The sequence below is a fragment of the Stegodyphus dumicola genome, chromosome X1, assembly GCF_044657685.1.
Source record: "Stegodyphus dumicola isolate Sdum_Otavi_A_Nest chromosome X1, ASM4465768v1".
NCBI lineage: Eukaryota > Metazoa > Arthropoda > Arachnida > Araneae > Eresidae > Stegodyphus > Stegodyphus dumicola.
In genome coordinates this window covers 49,126,579-49,151,674 of record NC_140780.1, presented here as the reverse complement: position 1 = coordinate 49,151,674, position 25,096 = coordinate 49,126,579, and the positions used below count along the sequence as shown (strand labels likewise).

Sequence of the window (25,096 nt, the reverse complement as noted above, 5' to 3'; positions counted from 1 at the left end):
GAATGAAATTGAAAATTCACGAGAGACTTAAGTTTGGGGAAAAAAATGGTGTTGGGATAAATTACAAATTTTTTTAGTTGGTAACCAAGTGCCAGAAATGGTTAACCGCTGACAAAATTTTGGATCTGATGCAATATAAGTCGAGTGTTACAATTAAAAGTAAGTGCTTATAATTAGTGCAAATGCTCACTTTATGCTGCATCATATCCAGAATTCCTCCATCCATCATGCACTAGTCTAATTCTAATTATAGAAGTTATATGAAGGAATAAGTAAAGATTTAGGAGATGGGTATGGTGATAAATGTGTATAATTTGCTTTTTTAAAAAATGCCCCCTTTCCCAGAAAAGGAAATAACTTTCTAAAAGCAGATTCATTTTAAACCCAAACAACAGCTGGAATGGCAGAAGGCAATCTTGAATGAAAAAGTGGCTTAAGGAAAAAGATGATCACATACTTTCAATATCCTCTGTTGAAGAAAGCTTCCTTAAGCCCAAAGTGATTGAAGGAATCATTTGAGACAAATGTCATCTGCAGTGTAAAAAGGTTGACATTTCAGTTTTTAGTACTCAAGTTTCTGATCTTGTTAACTTCATTTAATTATCATTGTCAGCTACACAAAGAGACTCAAAGAGTTATCATATGTATCAAAATAAGTATTGCAGTGCTGTTAAATATTAAATAAGTAAAAACATAGTAATCCAGCAGCTTGACTAAATATTCACTCAGCATTTCAAATTAAAGAAAGTGTTCAAAACAAGTTTTGCTTCCTATAATACAAGTTTACAATTTGTTTTGCCTCTAGAGTGGGCAAAGCTCTAGACCAGTTTGACTAGTAAACCTGTGGAATTTTACACCTTTGAACTAAATTAATTCCTCTTAATTAAGATATCTTATTGGTGGTGTTAATTGTAAAAATTTTTTCTTCTATGAGTACCTGAGATTGAACAGTATCTGGCAGTTAAACTATATTTAACTTCCCTAGCTCGTATTTGCATTTAACTTGTGCTTTGATGAATTGCTACATGAGCTAAAAAGAAGTAAGACAGTATGCAGCATAAAGCTTTAACAGGTTTCGTATGGTCCTTAAGAGTCCTTAAAAGTCCTTAAGTTTTTTGAATCGATTTTTGGTCCTTAAAAGTCCTTAATTTTGGCCAAAAGCGGCAGAAGGTCCTTAATTTTAATCATCTGAAATTTCTGTCTGTTTTTGCGACTGTCATTTCAAGTGTGAATTAGCATTTTGCAGGAATATTTTTTGGTGATTCACTGACAAATATGGCTATTTTTTGAATGGGTTCATGAGTTATAATTTTTTCCTATTTGTAATATAAATAATGGTGGTATACTCAAGTTTCTGAACAAGAAGTGAAACATGAGCATTTCAAAATTATTTCATTTTTTGTAATGAAGAGCTCTGAAAGAACTTTCCACTTTTGGGGATGTGAATTCTTTAATTAAACGGTTCTAAATTTGGCGATTATCAACATTTTGGCGATTATAAGATCGGTTTCTATAGAAAATTTTTAATTCCGAGATCTGGGAATTTTTTGACGATTTTTTTGTTAAATTTCATTAAAATAATGGTAATATATTGGAATTATATTTAAGAAATAATATTAAAATAAAGTATTTTTCTTTTTCTTTGTCATATTATAAAGTTCCATTTTGGCCATATATTGTACAATTTTTTTGAATCTGAAAAATAAGCAAGGAATAATGCTATAAAGCACAGTTTACAAAACAGTTTTTAGCAAAAGCAAAATAGCTATGTAATTAATTAAAAATGTCTTTTTAATTTTTTCATGGTAAGAATTTTCCCCATTTTTCAGAATGATCAGAAATCTCAGAAAATGCATCAGTTTTCTCTATAAAATTGATTTCACACTTTTTTCTTCCGATTTTTTTTAAAAACATTTCTGGCTTTTTGCTGTTACAGAATTGGTAGGGGTAATTTTTCTTTAGGATTTTAGGCGTTGAAGCTCTGAAAGTTTAGAAAGATTTTAAGGCAAATTTATAGACCCTAGATTCTAAAAGATTCCAGAAAAATGTGATAAAATGAAGGTTTCTGGAGTGTAAGACAAGTGTGTTTCTGACTTCCACTTGCTCTTTGGATTAGATGTGTCAGCTCTGATAATTTGTAATTATTAGTCTTTCCATTACTGTTGCAGACATTTGAGTTTATTATGACAATAGAGTTACTGAACCAGATTAAATTGAAATTAAATTGTATAGTCTTTGATCACTAGTCCATATTTTTAGTTTTAATTTGACTCTTCTTGTTTAATTATATCACCACAAACTGTAAATGATTTTGTTTGCATAAGAACATGCCTATATGTTTTAAGTTCTTTTTGAATAAGAAGCTTATTGAAACCTTTATTTAAATTTATTATCTGATTTATAGTTACTTTCAGACATAGTGATAATTTGTTTCACGTCTGTCGGGGGGTTGTTGGACTATTTAACTTTTACCAGATCAAGTAAGCCCTCATAGGTAGTACATTGTGGAGAGGTTGGCAGTTGGGAGATAAAACACTCAGAAACTAATGAGAACATTGTTTTGCATATTGAGATAAATTTTTAATTGTTAGAAAACATGTTTAAGGAGAAGGAAATTGATATAAATTAGCCAAAATGTCTGGGCAGGCCTTCAAATTAAAAAGACGCATAATTATTTTGTTGAGTTTTATGTTTTGTAGATTTTAATGTGTAATTACCCTAATATTGTTTAAAAATCAATGTCATAGATTGCATGTATTTTAAACTGTGAAATTTTATGAGATTGTGATATTAATAGGGTTTTTTAACAAATATTATTCTAGAATTTTCGTTTGGCTGGCGTCAGTCCGCCGGACCGACGGTATTAAAGTTAGAAAATAAGTATAGTCTCAATGAAATGTGATCAAAAGTAGTTTTAATGAAATTTATTGAAACATTTTAAACAAAAATACGGCTTAGCTTTACACATATTACAATATGAAACAACTATTTTGGTTACATTTTTGGCTATCTTGCATCCAAATAGTTTTGAATTGTCATCATAACATTTCGAACAATACTTTTGGACTTTATATGCGTCTCCTTCCTTTTTGTTTAATTTATGAATAATTTAAGTCTACAATATTGCACCGCTTGATCGCAATATTGCCATCGGCTGATCGCTGCCGGCTGAACAGAAAGGACAACAAATTTGGCGCCAGGCTCAACGTATTAAACTTTTACCGTGGTCACAAGGTAAAACACAAAAATATAAAAATTCATGTGAAACTTATTCTTTGCATCTAGTGAGACTTAATGCAAAACAACTTATCACCGCTAATGCTTTAGTGGCCTAATAGAACCTTAAATTATATTAACTGAGTTACAACCCCTGGAACTCTACACGAAGCTATGACACTAACAGCGTCAGACAGTGGTCAGCTAACTTTCAAAACTTGCTAACTATGCCTATATCAGGCCTTTCCGGTTTGTTCTGATTAACAGGTCTTACTATAGGCGAGCAGGAGTGGTGACAACAGCCAGTCTTTTGTTATGAATCATGCTGATTATAATTTTAATGCTCACTTTAACCTATGCTGCTTGACATAAAATCTACTTACTAAACCTCTAGTGTGTGACAAAAGGAGACATTAAAAAAAAAAAAAAAAAAAAAAAAAAAAAGCTAACTGTTAGTAAAATGTAACTAAAATGTCACTTATCTTCTTTCAGATATGTCCAGTTATTATGAGTGTAAAATATTTAATGCTACTTGATAAATTTCATAAAATTATTTTTATTCTCAAAATATTAATAATTATGCTAAGTTATGTTTAATAATAATGCAAGCTACTCACATTCAGGCATAGATATATTTTTAATTGAATTTATTCAGTTTGCATTTGCTCATAGGTCTTTAATTTTTTTCATTAATGTTCCTTAAAAGTCCTTAATTTCCTTGTGCAGAAATGCGTACGAACCCTGTTTAACTCATTAACAGAACATGTCACTTTAAATGCCGTTTTATGATGTGGGCAGGCTTGTTAATGTACTATTTTATTTGTATTTGTACAAATTACAAATGATTTGTACATATGAGCTGTTTTGCATTTTTTGAATAGATTTTGAGTTGTAACTTTCATGTAAAAAAAAAAAGTTAACCTATGTTTCTTCCGCAGTTGTGGGAGAAATTCCTTTGCTGGTATTTTCTTTCCTTCATATAAACCAAAGAAATCAACTTGGCACTGTCTTCTTGGCAAAGAATTTGAAGAATCTCTGCCACCTCTAAAAAATTCATTGTTGCTGAAAATTGAAAAAACTTGGTTGAAAGAAGAAACTGATTGGTTTCAACTGAATTGTTTTGATAGTACTCCATTAGATGGTAAGAATAACGTCTGCAATAAAATGGTTGAAAGTTATGTTTTCCATATTGTGTGCTGTAATCTGAGAAAAATTAAAGGTATATGACTTAAAAAAATACATTTTTATTGTGCAGTAATAAATTTTTTCTTCATGATTTTGATTGTCATTTTGTAGTGACATCAAATCATCTTACATTTTTTGCTGGTGGTCCAATATGGAGTGCTGCTTGGTGTCCCACACCTAATATCCAAACTACGCAGTATATTGCTCTTGCTACAGGTAGCTCTATAAACAATTATTATTCTTATACTGATACTCCTGAAGAGAAAGGTCTTCTTCAGTTGTGGAATGTTGGTCATCTTGGAAGTGCGTAAGTACACCAATGTATATTCAGTACGCCAGTGCATAAGTAATTATTAATTACTTACGCATGTTCTAAATTTTTAAACATGTTCTAAATGTTTAAATTTTATGTTTATAAATTGTACCTTTTATTCATCATGAAAGATCTTGAATTGTATATTTTAAGTCTGTGTAATACTGAAGAGAATTGGAAAATCTTCCCAAAAGCTATAACTTATTAACTAAGCTATTATAACCCAAAGCTATTAGCTTATGTTCCTTGTAGTGAAACATGTATGTGACAATTTTTCACTTCTATAATATGTTCAAAAGTAATCAAATAAATCATACTTTAAATAATTGGCTTAGTGAGAAGATGTCAGCCTGATGGATTTCAGCAACACACATGAAATTGACATTTTTATACATTCTTCAGAAATGTATCATAATACTGTTTTCATTACCTTTCATTTCCTGGTTTCTCTCCCTCCCCTCTCTGTGTGTAGTAGGAGAGTTTTTAATTTTATAAACTATACATAAATTTTTGGGAATAGCACCTTGAAAAATTTGCTAGATTAAATTTGTACAACTAATGGTGTTAGAAAGAAATATATAAAAATTTTAACTAATACTATTATTTGCACAAAAGCAGTATTTAGTGATGCCATCTTGATTGTTAATAAGAGCTTTATTTTACCCAAGTCAAGAAACACTATGACTTTGTTTCCTGAATTAATGCCTACTTTCACATGGACCTGCAGTTTATTACTTGCTGCTGGAGGAGATTGATGAGCCAGTTGCCAAGTGTCCATTATCGGATACTTGTTCAATTAACAACATGTCTGACAAAGCAGATAGGCCAGGAAAGAAGACATATTTGTTGTGCTTTGAAGAGTCAGACATTCTAGGTAATATGTAGTAGTTAGTCATATCATTGGAATAGGGTTGGCTCATGTTCTACAAAGGAAGGGTATAACAAGATTTCCGCTCTACCTAAAAAACCAGAAAAATTCAGGGAATTTGAAAATTGAGGGAAAAGTAAGGGAATTTCATATGGCGATTCCCCCCACCCCCCCAAAAAAAAACTAGTTTTGCACCGACATTGGAAGCAATCACTTTCTTGGCTAATTGTGTATTGCGTGAGCGTCATTCGAGCAGCTATCATAGAGCCAATATTCACAGCTGCAATTAGATTGTCTTTTAGAAAGGCAAACCAAGTTACCAGCAACTTTTAGTTTCCAGTAACCTCGAGAATCACATGTGCAGTGCATGTTGAACTAAACAAAATACTTATTCTCGTATAAAATAAAATCAGTTTAATCCTAGTGTACAGTATGGTACTATGGAGGTTAGAATCAAAGAATATGTATTTAAGAAGGAAAACTTCTCTGCATCAGGAATGGCTGTGTTCCAACGTAAAGGGAAACAGCTGCGCATGCACGAAATATCTGTCGAGAAAGCTCGAAGCCATTGCCGAAGTTCGAAGGTCATGTTATCAAGAGTTTGTAAAATGAATATTGTTTAAAATTTCTTTAAACTTTTAAAGTAAAAGAAAATATTTTTCGGCAGAAGTAAATTAATGGATTAGTTATTTTGAGGGGGAACTATGAAAATCCGTGCTTAATTACATGTGACATGATGATGAGCAGTAAACGGGTCATTTTGGTCTTGGGACAGTTTTCAAAATCGTGCCAAGGCTGTAGCATATACCAAGATTTTACCGCAAAATCTTTTTAAACCTTTTTTTTTTTTTTCCTATGTATGGTACACGCGGGATTCTGCGACATTATAATGAGCAGTCAGTGGGTCATTTTGGTATTGGCGACAATTTTCAAAATCGTGCCAAAGCCATATACTAGGATTTTACTGTTGCTCGCAGTAATTCTCATTTGCTCACGTGTGCCGTTCGACCACAACAGCAGTTCTATGGGCATGCTATAATTGTTAATCACTAGGATTTCACTGCAAAATGTTTTAACCTTTTTAACTTCCTTGTACGAAGTAAAAAGGAAGTATTGTAATCGCGAAAAGTTTCAGGCAGCATATTTCAACGAAAATATCCATTTTGACCGCTATCAAATGCAATTTAACGATGTTTTTGCATGATATCTGTACGTAAGGACAGAATAAAATACTCTTTTTCTTCAAAAAAATTATAAAACTGCTTTAAAATTAATTCTGAAGAGAATTTTTCGTGGCGTATGTACGTACGTACGTATCTTGCATAACTCAAAAACGAGTAGCCTCAGAACGCTGAAATTTTGTATATAGGACTGCTATAACATGTAGATGTGCACCTCGTATTTTGGTTGCAATCGGCCGCACCAAACATATATAAATATATTTATATATATATCCACTCTGTTACCCGGCTCAGTGATGTCAGTTTCTTTACTCTTATATGTTTGTAAATTGTACATTTTTTGCTTTAAAAATTATTGAATTCTCTCATCCCTGATGATCTTCAGTATAACTTTTCTTACTAAATTTTGTTTGATGTGAATTGTGTTAATCTGCTGTAGACATTTATATAACTGTTTAATTAGTAAATATCTGAATTTAATTTTTTGTACAATTTTAACTTTGCGTTATATGTATCATTACTAAGTTCATGCACACAACAGTGTATACATTAATTATTAATTTATTTTCACAGTGTTTAAAATTACTTAGGAAAATTAAAACTAACCTACTCAGAATTTTCTCAGTTTGGAAGTGTAAGAAGGCAGATAGCCCTAGTATGCTTTGCTGTAATCTCAATAAACCGAACTTTAAACTTGTAAGGACATTATGAAATCAACTTAGCAAAAAAGCATAAAATTTAGATGATGCAATTAAATATAAATACACTTTGTCATAATCATTTTAATAAATAGTATAATAAATAAATGAATAAATGAATAATAAATAAATGAATCATATATTATTTAATTGAATTTAAGTAAATTTAGAGTTCTTTTAAAATGGTGCAGCTGAGCCAAACGAAAACATGGTAGACAAAGCAACACACGGGGAGGACATTGTATGCGAGTGGAACAAGGATAAAATGTAGAAAATAAACCAATACAAAAGCTTGCCAAAGGTTAACCATTGCCTGTGTTTATGTACTGCTGCAGTTTGAAATTTTAATGATTTATTGTCATACGAAGCCTGCACAAACGAATATTTAAATACACTCTTTTGTACAGCAGGTACTGTTAATCAACGAAGCAAAAAATGCCATGCATTTATTACGCTGTGTGAACACTCAAGAGGAAGCTGCATAGATCATCATAGCTATGCAGTTAAGATTTTTATAATGCTGTGGTGTCATTGCAGCTCATGGTTATTTGCCAGATTTTACTCATCCTATTCTATTGTCTACAGCTTCTACCTTCATATCACGATCATGATATTATGCACTGTATAGGTGGCATTGTTGCAGTACCAAACGTCTTCCTTCATATAGCCTAATAATCCATTTTTGTAGGAATTCTGTGGGTTTACATATATGATGTCCTTTGGCCTTGGTTAGGTGTAATGATATCTGTAAAACAGCTTTCAGTTCATTTATACAGTCAAAAGTCATTAATCCGGACTCGTCGGGACTTCGGCGATTCTGGATTATAGATCATGAGTTTAAATCTGGTAAGATGGCATGCAGAAATTATAAAATTAAAAATATGAAACCATAATTTATGAAATAAAGAACAATTATGGTCTAAAGGGTATCAAAATTTACAAAAAAAAGCTTAATATTTATTTGTTTACTTTATTAAACATTTCTTTCAATGTAAGTTGTTTAAGTTGCTTCATTTTCTATGTGATAGTACATTCTCTTTAATTCTATAAACGGACATAATTTCTTGTTCAGTTACAAAGTTCCGCTGTTCAAGTCCTATAATTGCTGTGTCGAGAATACCGACTAATTTGTCAATCGAAATTTTTTCGTTTTCAATAACCTTTGTCACTTTCATCGCTATCGGAAGCGAATTATAATGATGAGGAATTTGATTTAAATCAAATCAAAGATGGAGTACATCGAGATGAAATACTACATTTAATAAGGAATTATAAGCCAAATAAAATAAAAACATCTGCCCTGAAGATAAGGATAGTGCTGACAGGTCAACTTCCAATTCATTCCGCAGCGTTAAAGATAAACATAGTTTAGATAAACAAACGTTAAAGTTTAGATAAACAAAGGATATGCCTTAATCCATTTTTTGTAGCAATTCCACTTTTTGTTTAATGAACTTCGAAACATACTTTCGCTTTGTAGATCATTTACATATTAATAAATATATATCAGAAATTCTATTTGACATAATCGAAAGTTCAAGCTTACTTTTATAAAATTGCTCTAACAGTCTGCAAAAAATAATAAGCCAGATCCAATTCGAAGATTAAGAAACAACGCAATCTGCAACATTAACTGAAATAGATAATTAAATAAGCTCCGTCCGTTATACATTAAACGCGCACTCGTAAACGTATTTTGCGCACGTGTGCACAAGCATATTCTCAGCCGTAAAGGCCTTACGCGCATGCGTTGACACAGAAAGTTGAAAGCTTTGAGGTCCGGATTATGGATGTCCGAATTAATGACTTTTGACTGTAGTGATAAATTAGTTTTTGACTGTTCAGAAGTTGACAATGTGTTTATAAGCTTCTCACTATTATTCAGTTGGTGCTGCTGAGCACTGGTATATACTATATATTTTCTCTTTATTTCTAATCATTTGCATTCTCGATTTAGCTCTGTGTTTCCCATAAATTTTGTTTTAATTTCCTTTTCTGTTTTCTGTGTTACTATTTTTATAGAAATGAGTATATTTAAAAATTTTCGTATCAGAAAAATTGCAATTATATCCTTTGCATGTTCATATAAGTTGTAGTAATCCTACCAAATTTATGTCTACATAAGAATGGGGAAATCTTTACTTCAGTTGCTTCATGATAACATGTTATTCTATCTTTATTATTTAAGGAAATATATTTGAGTATTAATGCAACCATCTTTAGAAGCCATCAAATTTACAGAATGGTCCAAATTCTGGCAACCTATTGTGTAACCGTTCTTTCGACAACCATCATCAGAACAGTCCTTCAGTGAAACAACTCTGCCATTTCTATATGAGTTCTTTTTTGGTATATTCCAACTGTTTCTATAAACAAATCATGATATTTTTTCCATTTAACCTAGTTTTAAAATATGAGCTCCTACAATTTGTTAGCAATGTAAGAAACCACTGTAAAATTTCTGCAGGAGTGCTGAAAATTTTCTAGAAGAAACAGTGAGGAAATGCATTTCCTGTTGTCAGGGCTGAGTGTCCACAATTCTCTGATTTTTTTCCTAAGCAAAAACAGATCACTGTTTACTTCCAGAGAAGAATAGGAGAGGGGAAATTGCAGAAAGATTTAAAGGAGAATGCAAGTGTTTAATTTTTTAAATATGTCGCATAATTCATCTTTAATAATTTAAATTCGCATTTTAATTTTCTAAAGCTTTCTTTTCATATAGTTATGTTTACCAACTTATGATTATTGATAGTTTGGGAATCTTTCTTTTAAAAAAAGTGCGAAAACCACCAACTTGTGCCAAAGTAACTTTTACCTCTTCGTCTGTAAAAATTCTCCAAGTTGTGCCAAGGGGATTGCATTAATACATAAGTACCTATAATTTAGATTACAATAACATGCCGAGTGAAGATTAATTTAGAAGTCAAACACCAAAAATCTTTATTGTGATATATAATGCTGATTTTTGTTATTTAACTCCTAAACTAACATAGTACCTATAGATTCCTATAAATAGAATGTTTGCTTAACTACGTAAATTAATTGATGGTATCATTTGAAATTTAACCCTTTAAGGACCAGCGCGCCGGAAATAAAACTCAGTCACGGGAACGAACGCTCTGAAACGGAGCGTCACTACCGGCCCGCGCATTTTAAGCAGTTAAGCCTAAGTTTACAAAAAAATTCGTATAAAATCAGCATTTTAATAAAAAGACTCCAAATTTATAAATTATATATATACTATACTTCTATTTAATATGTATTAAAATAAAAAATATAACGTTAATACAAATGAATGAAATATGCAAAAAAACTAAAATTATTACTATGCACATGAAAACAAATACTATACACAATAAAACAAAGCTGCAAATATTACAAACACAAAATAAAAAAAGAGGAAATTAAGAATAATAAAATATTCTGAATAAAATCGAAATTTAAAAATTCTGCTGTGTGTGATATAGTTCAAAACAAGGATCCACACAGAGTCCAACATTGCATATTTTGCACTCATAATATGATGTTTGTTTTCGATTTTTTTTAGCACATACGACACATCTTCTTCCACTTTTATTTCCTTTCCCATCAATATAAATTTTTGGAAAATGTCTACCAGTTAGACGAAATGGTTGAATGCCCGGTAATTTTGAACAAGTTTTTGAGCTCCTTGGTTTAGCGAATTTTCCTATTATTTGATGAATAACTCTGGATCTGAATTCCAAAGAAGATATTTTCTCGCCTTTTACCTTCGAATATATTACATTTGCATTTAGAAGTGCCATATCTAACAAACCAAAAAACAGCTTTTTATACTTTTTATACCATTTTACGGTTTTTCTAAATGCTGGATAGTGATGAATAATAGAATCGCCAGTGTCAACACCCCCCCCCATATTGTGATTATACTCCACAACGCAGAGTGGCTTCAAAATGTCCTTTCTAGTCTTTCGGTCTTTTTTACCAATTGGCACAATAACGCCGTCATGTATAGTTGATAACATCAGCACTTTTTTCTTTTTGTCATTAAATGCAAATAAATTCACTGAATTTTCCGATCACATATCCCTAAACTTCTACGAAACACACACATTTAAAAAAAAAAAAAAAAAAAAAAAAAAAAAACGGCGCCAAAACCGAACATAAATATTTTACTCTTACCCGTTGCTAATCCGCTGAATGTACTCCCCCATATTCTCCTAATGAAAAAAACAAAGCAATAAACAAGTCACTTGAACTCACACGTGCCCTTTCAAACACCCGTGTTTCCCAGTTTGTTTATATTAACTAGAAGAAATTCTTTCTTCCATTTCACTATTTGATTAATTCATCTATTTCGAAATCTCGCTCTGTCAAACCTCAAAAGACAAACGCAATTCTACTCCAACATTTCAACTAATAAACGTTCCATAAATTTCCACAATCTGTCAAAATATAAACACAGCGACCAATAAATCCCAGCCCTTTAAAGAGCCGTGATTCTCACTTTGTTTACATCAATAAATATATCAAATACAGAAGCATAGAACAGAAACCAATGCCCGTTCATGAAGGTCAAATACCATATGAGTCGACCATTGTGAAAACCGTTGCCGTTTAACGCCATCTAGTAGCATTTAAAAATTCAAATAAAACGTTCCGATTACGCATACGCGACGCTGGTCTCTCCATATCAATCGGAGCTCTTCACCTGGAAGCGACGCAGGGCTGATAAGAGTGGAATCGCTGCGTCGCGTCCACGCGACCTTGGTCACGAACGGGTTAAAGAAAGGTAAAATTATGAATTACATAATCAATTCTTGAGGGTTAGTTATCTTAAATTCTGAAATATATTTAGTGGTAAAACTTATATACTTTATCAGATCTGGAGAATTTAATTTTTGGTTATTTTTCATGGAATTCTTTAAATTATCTCGCTGTAGTCATTGTTATGTAAAAGTGATGATGTAAGATTACCCGGTGGTATCACGCTATATTGTAATGCATATTACAGGCTTATAAAAATATGAATATCTGCTGAAAAGCCTTTAATGAAATGTCTGTTCTTTAAATTCCTTAAATATCCTTGACATCCATTTTTGCAGCTGTAAATTTAACTCTTGTTTTTCTTTTCTTTTTTTATTTAGGTTAGAAACTAAACCATTAATGCAGTTAGGTATAGCTCATGAACATGGAATTGTCTGGGATATGGTATGGTGTCCTAGTGGTTGTTGGGAGGATCCTAATTCAGAATGCTCATCAGATGATATGCCATGCCTTGGACTGTTGGCAGTAGCTTGTTCAAATTCAAACATCTACATATACAGTATTCCCCAACCAGAATCTTTACCATCATTTACTGAAACTGCACCACTTTACAGCACATCACCATCTGCTGTTTTGCATCCACTGTTTGGAGATCCTTGTTTTGGTACAAGAAAATCAATGTGTGTTTCATTGTGTTGGCAAAAAAATGATGCCTGCGAGCGCATAGCTGGTGGATATGGTAATGGTAGGTATTTTTTTTTCTCTACAGCATTTTCAAATACTGATTATGAATTTTGATCATATTACACAGGTGTCATAAATATGGGAGCTTGTAAAAATAAACCATATCATGTACTTCCAAAAGCGTATTTGTAAGCTGCCAACACTAAGGTCAGGAAACCAGCTAGTTGACACCAGTGAGAATGACTAGGTGCCTTTCATTTAGCTGAAGTAGACACCAAAGCAGCATACTGAGGAAAGTACCTTACTTTTCAACTACCAGGACCCCTCTTTTTAATGATATGAATCTCTATGCATTGTAAAGACGTAGACAATTTTCTTGTTACTGGAAGCTACAGATAAGAGTTGTAATATCATCTCATTGCGAGCCGCAACAAAGAGTGAAACCACAAGATAGAAAGTGAAGTTAAAATATGAGTTGGATTTGTGCTTTGTATGTGTCACAACCACAGGTGTTGGTTCTTCTATGACTGGGCAGAAGACAGGAATAATAATATTTCTCAAATCTGATGCAAAGCCATTTGGAAAACAGTAATATGATGGCTTTTCATCCACCAAAAAAGTTTTGCTAGAGTTGTTGATTAAAACTACAACACGGAACTTGGATAATTAGTTATGTACAGAACATTTCAAATCTGAGAGTGGAATTTAACAGCAGATTTTTTCCGACTTCAGTGTTCATGAGCATGGTTTTGCCATTATCAGTAGACATCAAAAGTGTTCCTCCTGAACATGAATTAGAATTTGCAGTGTCAGTGTGCAGTAAAATGCAGGTTTCTTGACAATTTTGTATTACTTGATTTTTATTCAAAGTATGTGTTCATGTCTCAATCTTTGGTAGTACCTACATATATGAATAGTTGTTTAGTCAAATGAAGAATACAAAATCAAAAACAAGATAGATGCCTGACAAATCAACATTTGTAGGATTCTTTACTAATCATAACAATATAGATTCTACCAGATATCAAACCTTTAATAAAACAGAAACAATGCCAAGTTCCTCATTAATTTGAACAGGGTTTGTAGTGGCCCTTATAAGTGCTTATATTTGAAAATAAAATATAAAGGCCCTTACAGGTGCTTACTTTTTCTTTAAAGCCCTTTTTTTTTTTTTTTTTTTTTTTTTGTTTTGTTTTTAGTGCTTATTTTTTGCTTTTAGTGCTTTTTTTTTTTTTTTTAATGAACATGCTATTTTTCCCCGTACCAAAGCCGAAACCAAATAAACAACTTTTCTTCCTAATATGGAATGTCAGATGGTGAATCATACTCCCAGAAATAGCTTTTCCCCCTTTCTCTGCATTAACATAACCTCTGGTGTGCACGAAGAGTACAGACAGGTGCCCGTCGTTCTGTTGGTCAAAGAATTGCGAAAGCAGTAGAAAATTCCGGTACATTCAGCATTCTTTCCCACCCACCCAAATACTACACACATTTGAATTTCTATCAAGATCTTAATAATTTGCATTCTCGTTCCGCTTGGTCAGTTCATATTCGTGTTTATTATGATCATTATGCTTATATTATGAGCATATGTATGAATGTTTATAATAACATAGTTGCAGTAACTGCTGAAGTATAGTAAACTTCCAAAAATGGTTGTGTTTTAACACAGATTAGCTTTCTAATGAATAATATTCGGAATGGCTTAAATAAAGGGAAAGTAATCGAATAGTCAAAATAATTTAATTTTTTGGGGCCAATACATTATACAGTATGAAGATTGGGAGGTTCTCCCCTTTCTCCGCAAAATCTCGAATATTGAAACTTACAGTTCGCTGCAAAACAAGCAACAGGCTTTTTTTTTTTTTTTTTTGTCACTTTCCAATCTGGATTGAATAGGACTAAAAGTTCTGCGGTCTACCAACCCAAGCGAAGAATGATTCTATTCCGGAAATTTAACACTGTCTGTTGAAAATTAGAATGAAAAACACCTCAGTTATTTAGTTCTTTATTCTCTCGATACCCGCAGCTGTTGATTCCAATTGCGTAATATCATGTAGGGAAGAATTACGGCACACATATTGCGCAATAATGTTTGCAATACTTTGCAGAGATAATTCATTTTGATGTTCTGTCCGCGATTTGTTTATGAACACTTAGCCCTTTCGTGGGCCATGGGAAGGTTACTTCCCACCTACGTGTTCCTGGGAAATACACCTGTGGGAAGCACAAAACCCACTATATATTGGCTTTGCTATTATAACGTTGGGAACACTAATTCCCACTTCAGTATTGTGCTGCCATCTGTGTTCAATCGATTGGAAACAGAATTACCACATTTGTTTTGAAAGTTCGAACATGTTGTGTGAGATCTGTTCCACTCAGACACCTGTTTTGATTTGACATTTGAATTGCTATACGTTTCTGCTACAAATGTAAGTAAAACACTGTTTTTATTATAATAACGTTTTCTTATTTTGTATATTTCTGCAGTAACTATCTAATATTGAATAATAAATAATGGGTGAAAAGTGAAAATGCTATTGCATCATGTATAAAAGCCATGTGCAATAGGTATGTTGGAAAAATTAGAATATTTTTGAAAGTACATTTGAAAATATAACTCAGTTATACTGAGAAAAAAAAAGGATTATTTTGGCATGATTTTTACCGCGGAAATTTTACAGAATATTGTTGACGAAACAAACTCGTATGCAAAGCAGCCTAAGAAAAGGAAGAGATTGGGTCATACCACAAAAGGCATTATCCTGAACTGGAAAGAAATCACATCAGAAGAATTGAAAGCATGGGTAGATATGCATATACTCATGGGTATACATCAATTGCCTGAACTGAAAAACTACTGGAGCACAGACCCTATTCTCAATGTTCAATCGGTAGCAAGAATAATAATCGCAAAGAGGTTCAAAAAAATAACTGAGACTTTACATGTAAATGATAACAGCACAAATCCATGTGAGAAATTTGAGCATGATAAACTCCATAAAATCAGGCATCCTCTCACAGCTCAATGATTTCATACTTAAAGTCTACAAACCTTCGTCAACATTATGAATAGATGAATGTATGATAGCTTTCAAAGGGAGAATTTCATTGAAGCAGTATATGCCAATGAAGCCTATAAAAAGAGGTTACAAGGTGGGGTGTTTAGCAGACACTAAGATTTGATATATTCAAAACTTTGAAAGTTATTGTGGAAAAGAAACTTCTGATAATAAGGATAAAATATTGAGCTTAGGGGAAACAGTAACAACTAAACTAACGGAAGATGTGAAACAGAAAGGTCATCTTATAGCCTATGATAACTATTTGACATCTTTTAGTCTTGCGAAAAGTCTACTTATAAGTGGTCTGTTTTCTGTGGGGACTGTGAGGTCGCAAAGGAAGCATCTTCCACCAATGCTGAAGGCTAATAACAAACTACAAAGAGGGGAATCAGTGTTCCTAACTAAGGAAGGTGTTGTTGCAATAAAGTGGACAAAAAGGCTGTTATATTGTTGATTACTGCACATAATTCAGCGATTATTACATCTGTAAATAGTACAAAAAAGGATGGTACTAAAAGAGAAGTACCTTGCCCTAAAGCTGTTGCCGTATATAACAATATCATGGGAGGGGTTGATTGCTTCGATCAAAGAAAAGAAAGGTGCCAAATAGGAAGATCTGTAGAATGGTGGCATCGTAAATAATTTTATACTATGGCAAAGAAACAGAAGTTTAGACCAGCTAACATTCCATATAGCATTAGCTCGTAAACTAATAGACGGATATTCCTCGAAAAAAGAAAGGCCGTCCTGCTAGCTTCGAAGCAAAAAGGTGTGCAGTTCCAGATGATGTACGCTTAGTCAGTGTGCGAAATCATATGCCAAAATGGTTTCCAACTATAGACGATGTAAGAAATGTAGCACAAAGGCCCAAGAAAAGAGAACCCGCTATATGTGTGCAGTATCTGAAGTACCCTTGTGCATTGCAACGGTTTTTCATCTTTTCACGGCAAATAATTGCCTTTAAATTGAATTTTCTCTATGACCATAAAAGGTCCCGTGGGAAGTATACTTCCCACCCCTAGAACTTAAATGTAAACAAAAAATTTGGCAAAATAAAATATATTTCTTTAAATACTATTGTTTAATTGATAATAAAGCATAAAAAACTGGGAGAAATTCAAAAGAGAAATAAATGGCCCACGAAAGGGTTAAAAGAGTTTTACTGTGCTTGCTAAGCAGAATATTTTTCAGTTCCATTGGTTTATTTTTATATCATGCACGTATCAAAATGTCAAAAGCATTTATTTAGCAGAAAAATCTAAAGAGCAGCTACAGTCAAACCCCCCCCCACTCCTCTTTTTCAAGTTACGCTCGACTGTCCGAATATTCACCAGTTTCCAAGTATGCAGGTTAGTTAAGGTTTTACTGTTAAAGGATGACTGCATGAAGCTAATTTCTGTCTTCTGATTTCAAAAATTTTCCTCTTTTTTACTTAAATTTCTTTGCTTGCAATATCTGTTACGGGAATGATATACAATGAACATTTAGAAAATGTTCAATATTTAGATTTAAGTTATTTAAATATCAATATGAGTGGAAAAATAAATTGTATTTATTATTAGGTTCCAAGCGAATACAATAAATATGCCTTATTATTATTTATTTTCTCTATTTTGAACTGAAATTTCATCATTAAATCTTCTAATACAGTTTAGTTCTGCATAGTTTTTTTTTTTTTTTTTCTTTTTTTTCCCCTCTCATTGTAAACTAGTTCTGTAAATTGAACTGTTATTTAAAATTATAAAAAAAAAGTAATTATTTTCCATGGTTGAGGTAATGCTTATTCTCTCTTAATAAATACTGCATTTCTCATATTTTAAATTACAAGTCTATTTTTTAAGGTTATGCAGTTGTGTATAATGTAATTAGACAGGTGCTTATTTTTTTAACTAAAATGTGGCTATGAACCCTGTTGCAGACTTTCAAGGCATGAATTGCAAGACATCAAGGAATACTATATACAGGATGTTTATGTTATTCAGATCGTAAATCAAAGAATCAGATAGAGACAAAACTGGCAGAGAAATCTGAGAAGTTTATTCAGAAGTGAATACCTGGAACTTCTCGTTCCGAGAGGAAAAAAGTGAAGATGTTCCTAAAATAACTGTTGAAGATGTTGTGTTAACGGGAACAAACAGTAAACGAATCAGCTGCCCACTGGGTCAAAAAATATAACTTATTCCTCTAAAGGTTGGACATGTTAAACTAACAAAAATGCAGACATCTGATTTGAAAGTACTCCATCAAATTCAGCATGTGTAGCCTTTAAAGGTTTCATTCACTAATGACATCCTGCAAGCAGAAAAAAATAAAAATTGTACTGATAATAAAGACTTAGTTGACAATATATAGCATCCCAAAATCTAAAATGAAAATATCTGAATCATGTAGACACATAAAAGTTTCTGACAAACTGGATTTGTGAAAAGTAGACTTGAGATTATTTATCCTACATATTGTTCTAATTTTTGTAATTGGTTTAATATATGTTCTCTTATATTGTGCATTTATATGAACATGATGTAAAAATATAGTGTAAAGTGATCTAATTATAATGTATGTAAACAGCAGCTGAGAAGATGTTATCGTCTGCTTCTTAAGTATTTATTTCAGTATAATTTGTGAATGGCAGCAGTATTTAATTTTAGTCTATTTTTAGATATTTTAATATTTTAGACTTGCCTGGAAGATTACATACCATATATTAAAACATCTTTATTTGGGTATCTTTGATGTGTAGTGTTTATTAAAAGAACTGACCTTGTAGAGCCTGGGGTTCAAAGTTTTGATAGCAGAAAATTCGGTGACTTTTCAGATTGCATCTTATCAACTGATCTTCAGCATCCTATAACTCATAAACTACATATTATCTATAATATGTTTATAGGCTTTTTTCGTTTGGCATTAGAATGTGTTCCTAGTATAAACCAACTTTATTCTGGCACATTTTATATTCATTAGTGAAAGTAATGATTTGAAAAATTTTAATGTGTATCTTATCTTGTTAATTCTGAAATATTTTTGACATTTTTAGGAATGATATGTGTCTGGCTTGTGAACTCATCTGCAACTATAATAATGAAAAATGAGCTTCAGAAAGCAATTGCGCCATATCTAGTATTTCAAGCTCATGGAACTCCAGTTTTAAGTTTAGCATTTGCTGCATTGCCTGGAAATCGGTGGCTTGTCAGTTCAAGTTTTGATAAAACATTGAAGTTCTGGGATCTCATTGATACAAGTAATTATATTTAAAAAACTTTCAAACCTATTGCAGTCAGATTTACTGTTGTACTTTGTACATGAAATATTCTTTAATGAATATGCTTTGAAATAATTCAAAAGTATTCATATTTCCTAATGCTTTATATTTATTTGCAGGTATGCCATTTTGTTCATTGCGAAAAGGCATAGCACGATGTGCACAATGGTCTCCTCAGTGTTGTGGTGTTTATGCTTGCCTTGATGATGGACTAAGGTTAGTATATATTAAGATTATTATTTATAAGTGACATTTTATGGGATGACTTATTTGAAGATTAAAAACAATATTTTTTAACTGTTTTAAATGACAGTATCATTTACTCTCAGAAACTATTGTTTATTTGTAGTAACAATGGTTTCTGAGATTATATACAGCTAAGGGGGGAAATTACCAAGTTTTTAACTTTCATGCAATGAAAAAAAAAATCACGTAATAAAATGTGGTGCTCTAAGAGATCAGTCATGGAGGACAAAATTGCTTGTTAAAAGTGTTGTCAGAATGGAAGGATACTTCACAAAGCAGCTGTAGCATTCTTCACATACTTGCATGCGCTCTAAGTGGCATACCTTTTTGGATATGCTTATCAAGAACTGTATTTAAACAACATTTATTACCTAAATTTGTGCAATTATGATGGCATTTACAGCTTTCAATAAAGTAGGAAAGCAAAATATTTTAAATTATAAGGTAACGCATATCAAATGACAAAAATTGTCATTATTGAATAAAGGTGGTCATTTCTGAGTGGCGTGATTGTATTTTATTGCAAATAGCATAGAGATATTTATGGATTTTATAATCTCATGCGCACACGTCATTTGGTCAACCTGCTGCCCTGTGAATATGTTCCTATGTACACCAACTCAAAAATAGGGGGGAAGGGCTGTTCTATATCTTCCATTCTACTTGGGTGATTTATGAAATTCAATTTGTGCATTTTTCATGTCTCAAAAGCGTGGATTTGTATTAAATGCATGGCTTTCTTCTAACATACAGACTTACTTTCTGCCAAGAAGTTAGTTTTTCAATTTATATTAAACCTTTTCACTTTCTCTTTTATTCTGAATGTACTGAAAAATGTTCTTTCCTTCTTTCATGGAAATATTTTAATTTTTGTAGTATTTTTTTAACCACAGTTGTAATTTTTAGATTTTCTCCCTTAGAGAATTTTTTATAATTACTTGAGTTGCATGATTGAATTATAGTTATATTAAAACTTTCTGTTTATTCTTTCATGCTGTGCAATTTATGCATGAAGTATGTTTTTTCATAAACATTTTTTAAAATTTTATTTGTTTGGATTGTATTTCTTTTGAAAGAATACTATGTGACCTAGTATTCATCACAGTGCCTTTGAAAGCTGCATTGAAAGAGAAAATATCATAAAGCACAGTAAGTCTTTCAGAACAGCTGTATAAATGAGAAAGATGTATAATCTACATTTTAATTTAGTATGATCACTCAGTTTTCCACTTTTATCACTTTGCCATGCCTTCACACGATTTTAATGTTCTACATTTAGTTCGCTAAAATTCTGTCCGTATTTCTGAATAATTTGAAATTTTTCATTTTTTATTTGCTATAGCAAATGTAATGTAAATAAGACTAAATAAAGAATATGTTATCTTTTAATTGCCTTGAATTTTTCTTCTTAATGGTTTCTAGCTTAAGAAAACCTAAATGCTGCCTTAATGATTTTTGAGGCCTTCTGTGGATGTATCTGCAGTCCTCCCTTTTTTATTTGATGTGTACTGTTATTGACTTTTAAAACTGCTTGTTTCGTGGGACAGTCTTAGAAGAGATATCACTTTTCATTTCATCAGTATTTGGTCAGAGTAAAATAGTGAAGCGATTTTGTCCACATTTGAAAGCAGGAGATGAAAGAAAGGACTGGTTTCATAAGCACTGAAATCATGTCTACCTGATATCCATATACTTCTTAGGATAAATTCTTGAAGTTTCAACAAATTCAACTCGGATATCTTTGGATTCTCCAATTGAGGTATTACATAGCATTCTGTAGAGTAATTTAAATTTATATAGCCGTTCACTGAAAAAAGCAGCCACCGTTTGATGATTTTGACCATGATGTAATTTCTTGTCTTTTTTGTTAGTATTTGCCCATTGGCTAGACTATTTGACACATTCTACTGAGTGAAGACCTCGGCAAACTATCGTTTGAATCTCCAGATATTCACCTTGAATACACCATTTCTTTGACGCATTTTTCTGTAAAATTTTGTTTTTTCTTCTAACTTCCTTCTGTCGGAAACATATTCGGTTTTCTCCAGTTATATTTCCCCAAATTTTTTATTCTTATCAAAGTATTTTAAAACTTGTAGGTGTAGTCCATGGGAAGACTGTAGCTGTATTCCTCAGGGAGACTGCTTTTCATTTTTGAGAAATTTTAAGTGCAAATTAGGCTTAAAATAAAATGTGCAGTGTAAATATTTGAGTTAAAATGTGTTAACCGAATGATAGAGGAATAAAGCATCTCCCGAACTTTTTGGGGCAACAGAATCAAGCATTTATTCTCTACTATCTATTGATACATTAATATCAGGTGCAAATATCCTAAATCGTATGATTTTAACAAATTTAAGACAAGTAAATGACCTATTAAAGAAAGAACGTAATTTTTAAATTATTTATAAATATGAGCAAAAACTAGCTATTTGAAGTATTCTTTGTAAGAAGGTTAATATAAAATACATATAAGTAAGGCAATCAAAAAGAAGGCTTGTACAAGTTTGTTTTAGGCATGGCTCTAAGAGAATGTCTAAATTCTTTTTAGCTCTTACTTGTCAGATAAAACTTCCTTTGAAAGGACACTGGTTTTGGCAAAGTCAAAATAATCACTGGAGAATAATACACTAGATGATTACATACACATACTTATTTTCAGAACAGTGTGTGTGTGTGTGTGTGTGTGTGAACACCTCTGTGAAGTATTTATTAACTGGTGGGAAGATGCATTATCAAGCAATGCAATGGTTCCCAACTGAATAAAATAAGTTAATTAGCCAAACATTTAAATTGCAGCTTTGTTTTGGTGCCTCATTGTATAAGATAAATATAATGTCAATTAATCTGGACTCTTGTTTAAAATTGTCTTGGTAACTGATTAACCTCCCAAGTGAAATAGCAAATCATTTCATTCAATTTGTCTAATTATTGTGCACAGTGAATTCATGTCTTCAGGATAGCTTTTTAAACTTTTATATGTATTTCTTGAAGAAAAGTGTTTGGGGGTAGTTTACTAAAAGTTTGAGTTGTATATTAACTTCAATTAAATTTTAATACTAAAATATCCTATAAAATATAAATCATCTAGTGGTTATTTATTTCCTATAAAAAGTAGAATTAATTTTTTAATGTTTTGATTTATCACTGAAGATTTGATTATGTGGTTAAATCTATTACAGCAGTGTTGAGAAATGTAGGAAATAATTACTTGCTTACTTTCTTCCTGAAACCTAATGTAATTGACTAACATTATGAAATGAATTTGTTTATAGTTTCAAGGGTTCATCGCTATTCAAAGAGTGCGGTATCGAGCAAATTCCTGTACGTTCTGTGTCTGCTAACTGTAATCCTGCAAAGGTGAGACTGACTGTTTGTTATCATAATTACTATTTCCACTTTAAAATAGGTTCCCCCCTTCTTTTATATTCACCCATGTCCAAAATTATCTTCACATATATGAAATTGCAAATTGTGTGGAAAGACACATAAATAAAAGGTAAAATAATTTGCGAGCATTGTGTATGATATAAAACCGTAGCATGCAACAATAAAAATGGTAATATGTTTCAAGGAGAGTTCAAGGCGGGGAAGAAAGAATAATTTGGAAAGAATTAAGGCTTATGAATTTAATATGAATGTGATCTCCCTTGACTTGTACACACTTAGAACTATGTGTTTTCATGCTTGCAATAATGTTGTTAACTACAGGTTGGGAATTAAGTTTTACTTCTCCAGCAATGCAGTCTTCAGAGTATCTACGTTTTTAGGTGGAGGATGTCTCTGTGCAGCTGCTTTTCCAAAGTAATCCCATAAGTTTTCTATTAGGATAAGATCTAGATATTTTTGTTGGCCACTGTATTCGCTCAAAATCTTCACTTTCAAGGAATTCATCAACAGAGTTTCTTTGATGTAGATTAGCATTATCATCAGTTATCGCCAGATATGTATCTTGGAAATCAGTTTTTATTCGTTTATGATTTTTTCCGGGCTGCTTACAATAGTTTGAATTCTGAAATTGTTTCCTACCTTAGAGAAATTGTTTTTATAGCATGTTTGCACATCTTACTTCTCTCATAATTGTCTGCATTCTAAGTTGTCGATGTTTTGCCGCTTCACAGATTCTTCCAAAGTAGTCCTTACACAATGAAATCAAGCAAATATGCTCAGGTTATCAGAAAAGATTAAAAGAACCCTTTTCTAAAGAAGTTTCTTGTTTAAACTTTCGAAACTGATCCTGCAAATTTATGAATATTATACTGATTCTTCATTCTTTAACTCTTGCAGATACTATTCCATTAGGTTGTAACAATTACACTCGTACAGCCTTTTTATGTGATGTTCAGTGTTTGTATATGTTTAATGTTTACGTAGTTAATCCTTCTCCTGCGCATGACTGTCTCATATTTCATTACAAGGGAGTTGGGTTTTTAATCTGCATTTCATTTAAATGCCCCCACCCCCTTTTTGTGCAAAAGGCAGAAATTAGCATTAACACCGGTATATGCAGATGCTTGAAATTTACTTACTTGAATCAAACATCTTATGTGGTTTATTATAAAAGAACCAGTTGTGCACTTTAAAATTTAAAACAATCCCAGCATTATAAAGAAAATCTGCTCCCAAGATTATATGATTACCTCTGGCATATTGCAAGACAAAGGGCTGTTTTGAACATTCTGCGCTCTAGGTGGATGCTTGCAGTTTTGGTATAAACATTTACATTAAATGTTCATTTGCAGTCAACGTCCGTTTACATTGGAGTCGTGGGCAAATGCATCATATGAGAGGTCTATCCTTGTTCAGCGGGATATTTTCAAATGAAGCTGATTCCTAAGCTGAGCTATTGCACTAAGGACATTTTATTTTAATGGAAACCATTATCTCTAACATATTAATGATAAATGTTCTTGTTTTTTCTCCTTCCCAGTTTGTGATCACTAAATGAATTATCATTTCTTGTGACACCAGGCTTGGAGGTTTCTTCTCTACCACAGAAGACTGTTTTAACCCTGGAGGATGCAGAATTTTTCTCACCACTCTTTTTTACACTTTCATGTTCATCCAATTGATCGGCTAGTTTGCTAGATAAATTCCAGAAAATTCAGTCATCAATAAAATGATCTTTATATTCCAGTGGGGCTCACTTTTTGATTTGATCAGTGATACTAAGGTCCTTCACTTGTTCACAAATTTAGTGGAAATCATCTGGTGAAAAATCTTTCAAGGAAATCCTACCAGGATGTATTTCACATTTTTAATTCTGAAAGCCACCCCCTCAAAAAAGCTCCTCATTTGAAAGTAAAAGGTTTCCCATGTGTATGGAGGTTTTTCCTATGTTGAAAAAACAATTGCCTAAATTTATCAATACTAAATTTAAACCTTTTCTGCAACAATTTTGAGATTCCTATTCTGATACTCGTGATTAAATCCATGACATCAATTGGTAAATACCCTAAATATATATACATTACCCATTTTTCTTTCAGGTGTTTTAAAAAAATGAATTGCCTTTCAAATAAAGGCTTCTAGCATCAATTTTTGGATCAAAACTAGGAATTAGTGTCTTGAATTCCCATTCCAAAATGTTCATGTCCATTGAAGTACAGGGTTGCCACGCTACCTGAAAAAC

The 25,096-nt window shown here is 32.2% G+C and overlaps 1 protein-coding gene across 1 annotated transcript in view; it reads left to right on the top strand.

Annotated features, from left to right (window-relative positions):
- LOC118183557 (uncharacterized) overlaps positions 1-25,096 on the top strand; it is a 166,059-nt gene that overhangs the window by 92,646 nt on the left and 48,317 nt on the right. Inside the window, exons 9-14 of the mRNA XM_085807772.1 lie at positions 4,155-4,357; positions 4,513-4,708; positions 12,588-12,952; positions 18,994-19,197; positions 19,338-19,434; positions 22,740-22,824. Of these exons, the coding sequence (XP_085663898.1) occupies positions 4,155-4,357; positions 4,513-4,708; positions 12,588-12,952; positions 18,994-19,197; positions 19,338-19,434; positions 22,740-22,824 (1,150 nt within the window). The remainder of the gene's footprint in view (positions 1-4,154; positions 4,358-4,512; positions 4,709-12,587; positions 12,953-18,993; positions 19,198-19,337; positions 19,435-22,739; positions 22,825-25,096) is intronic.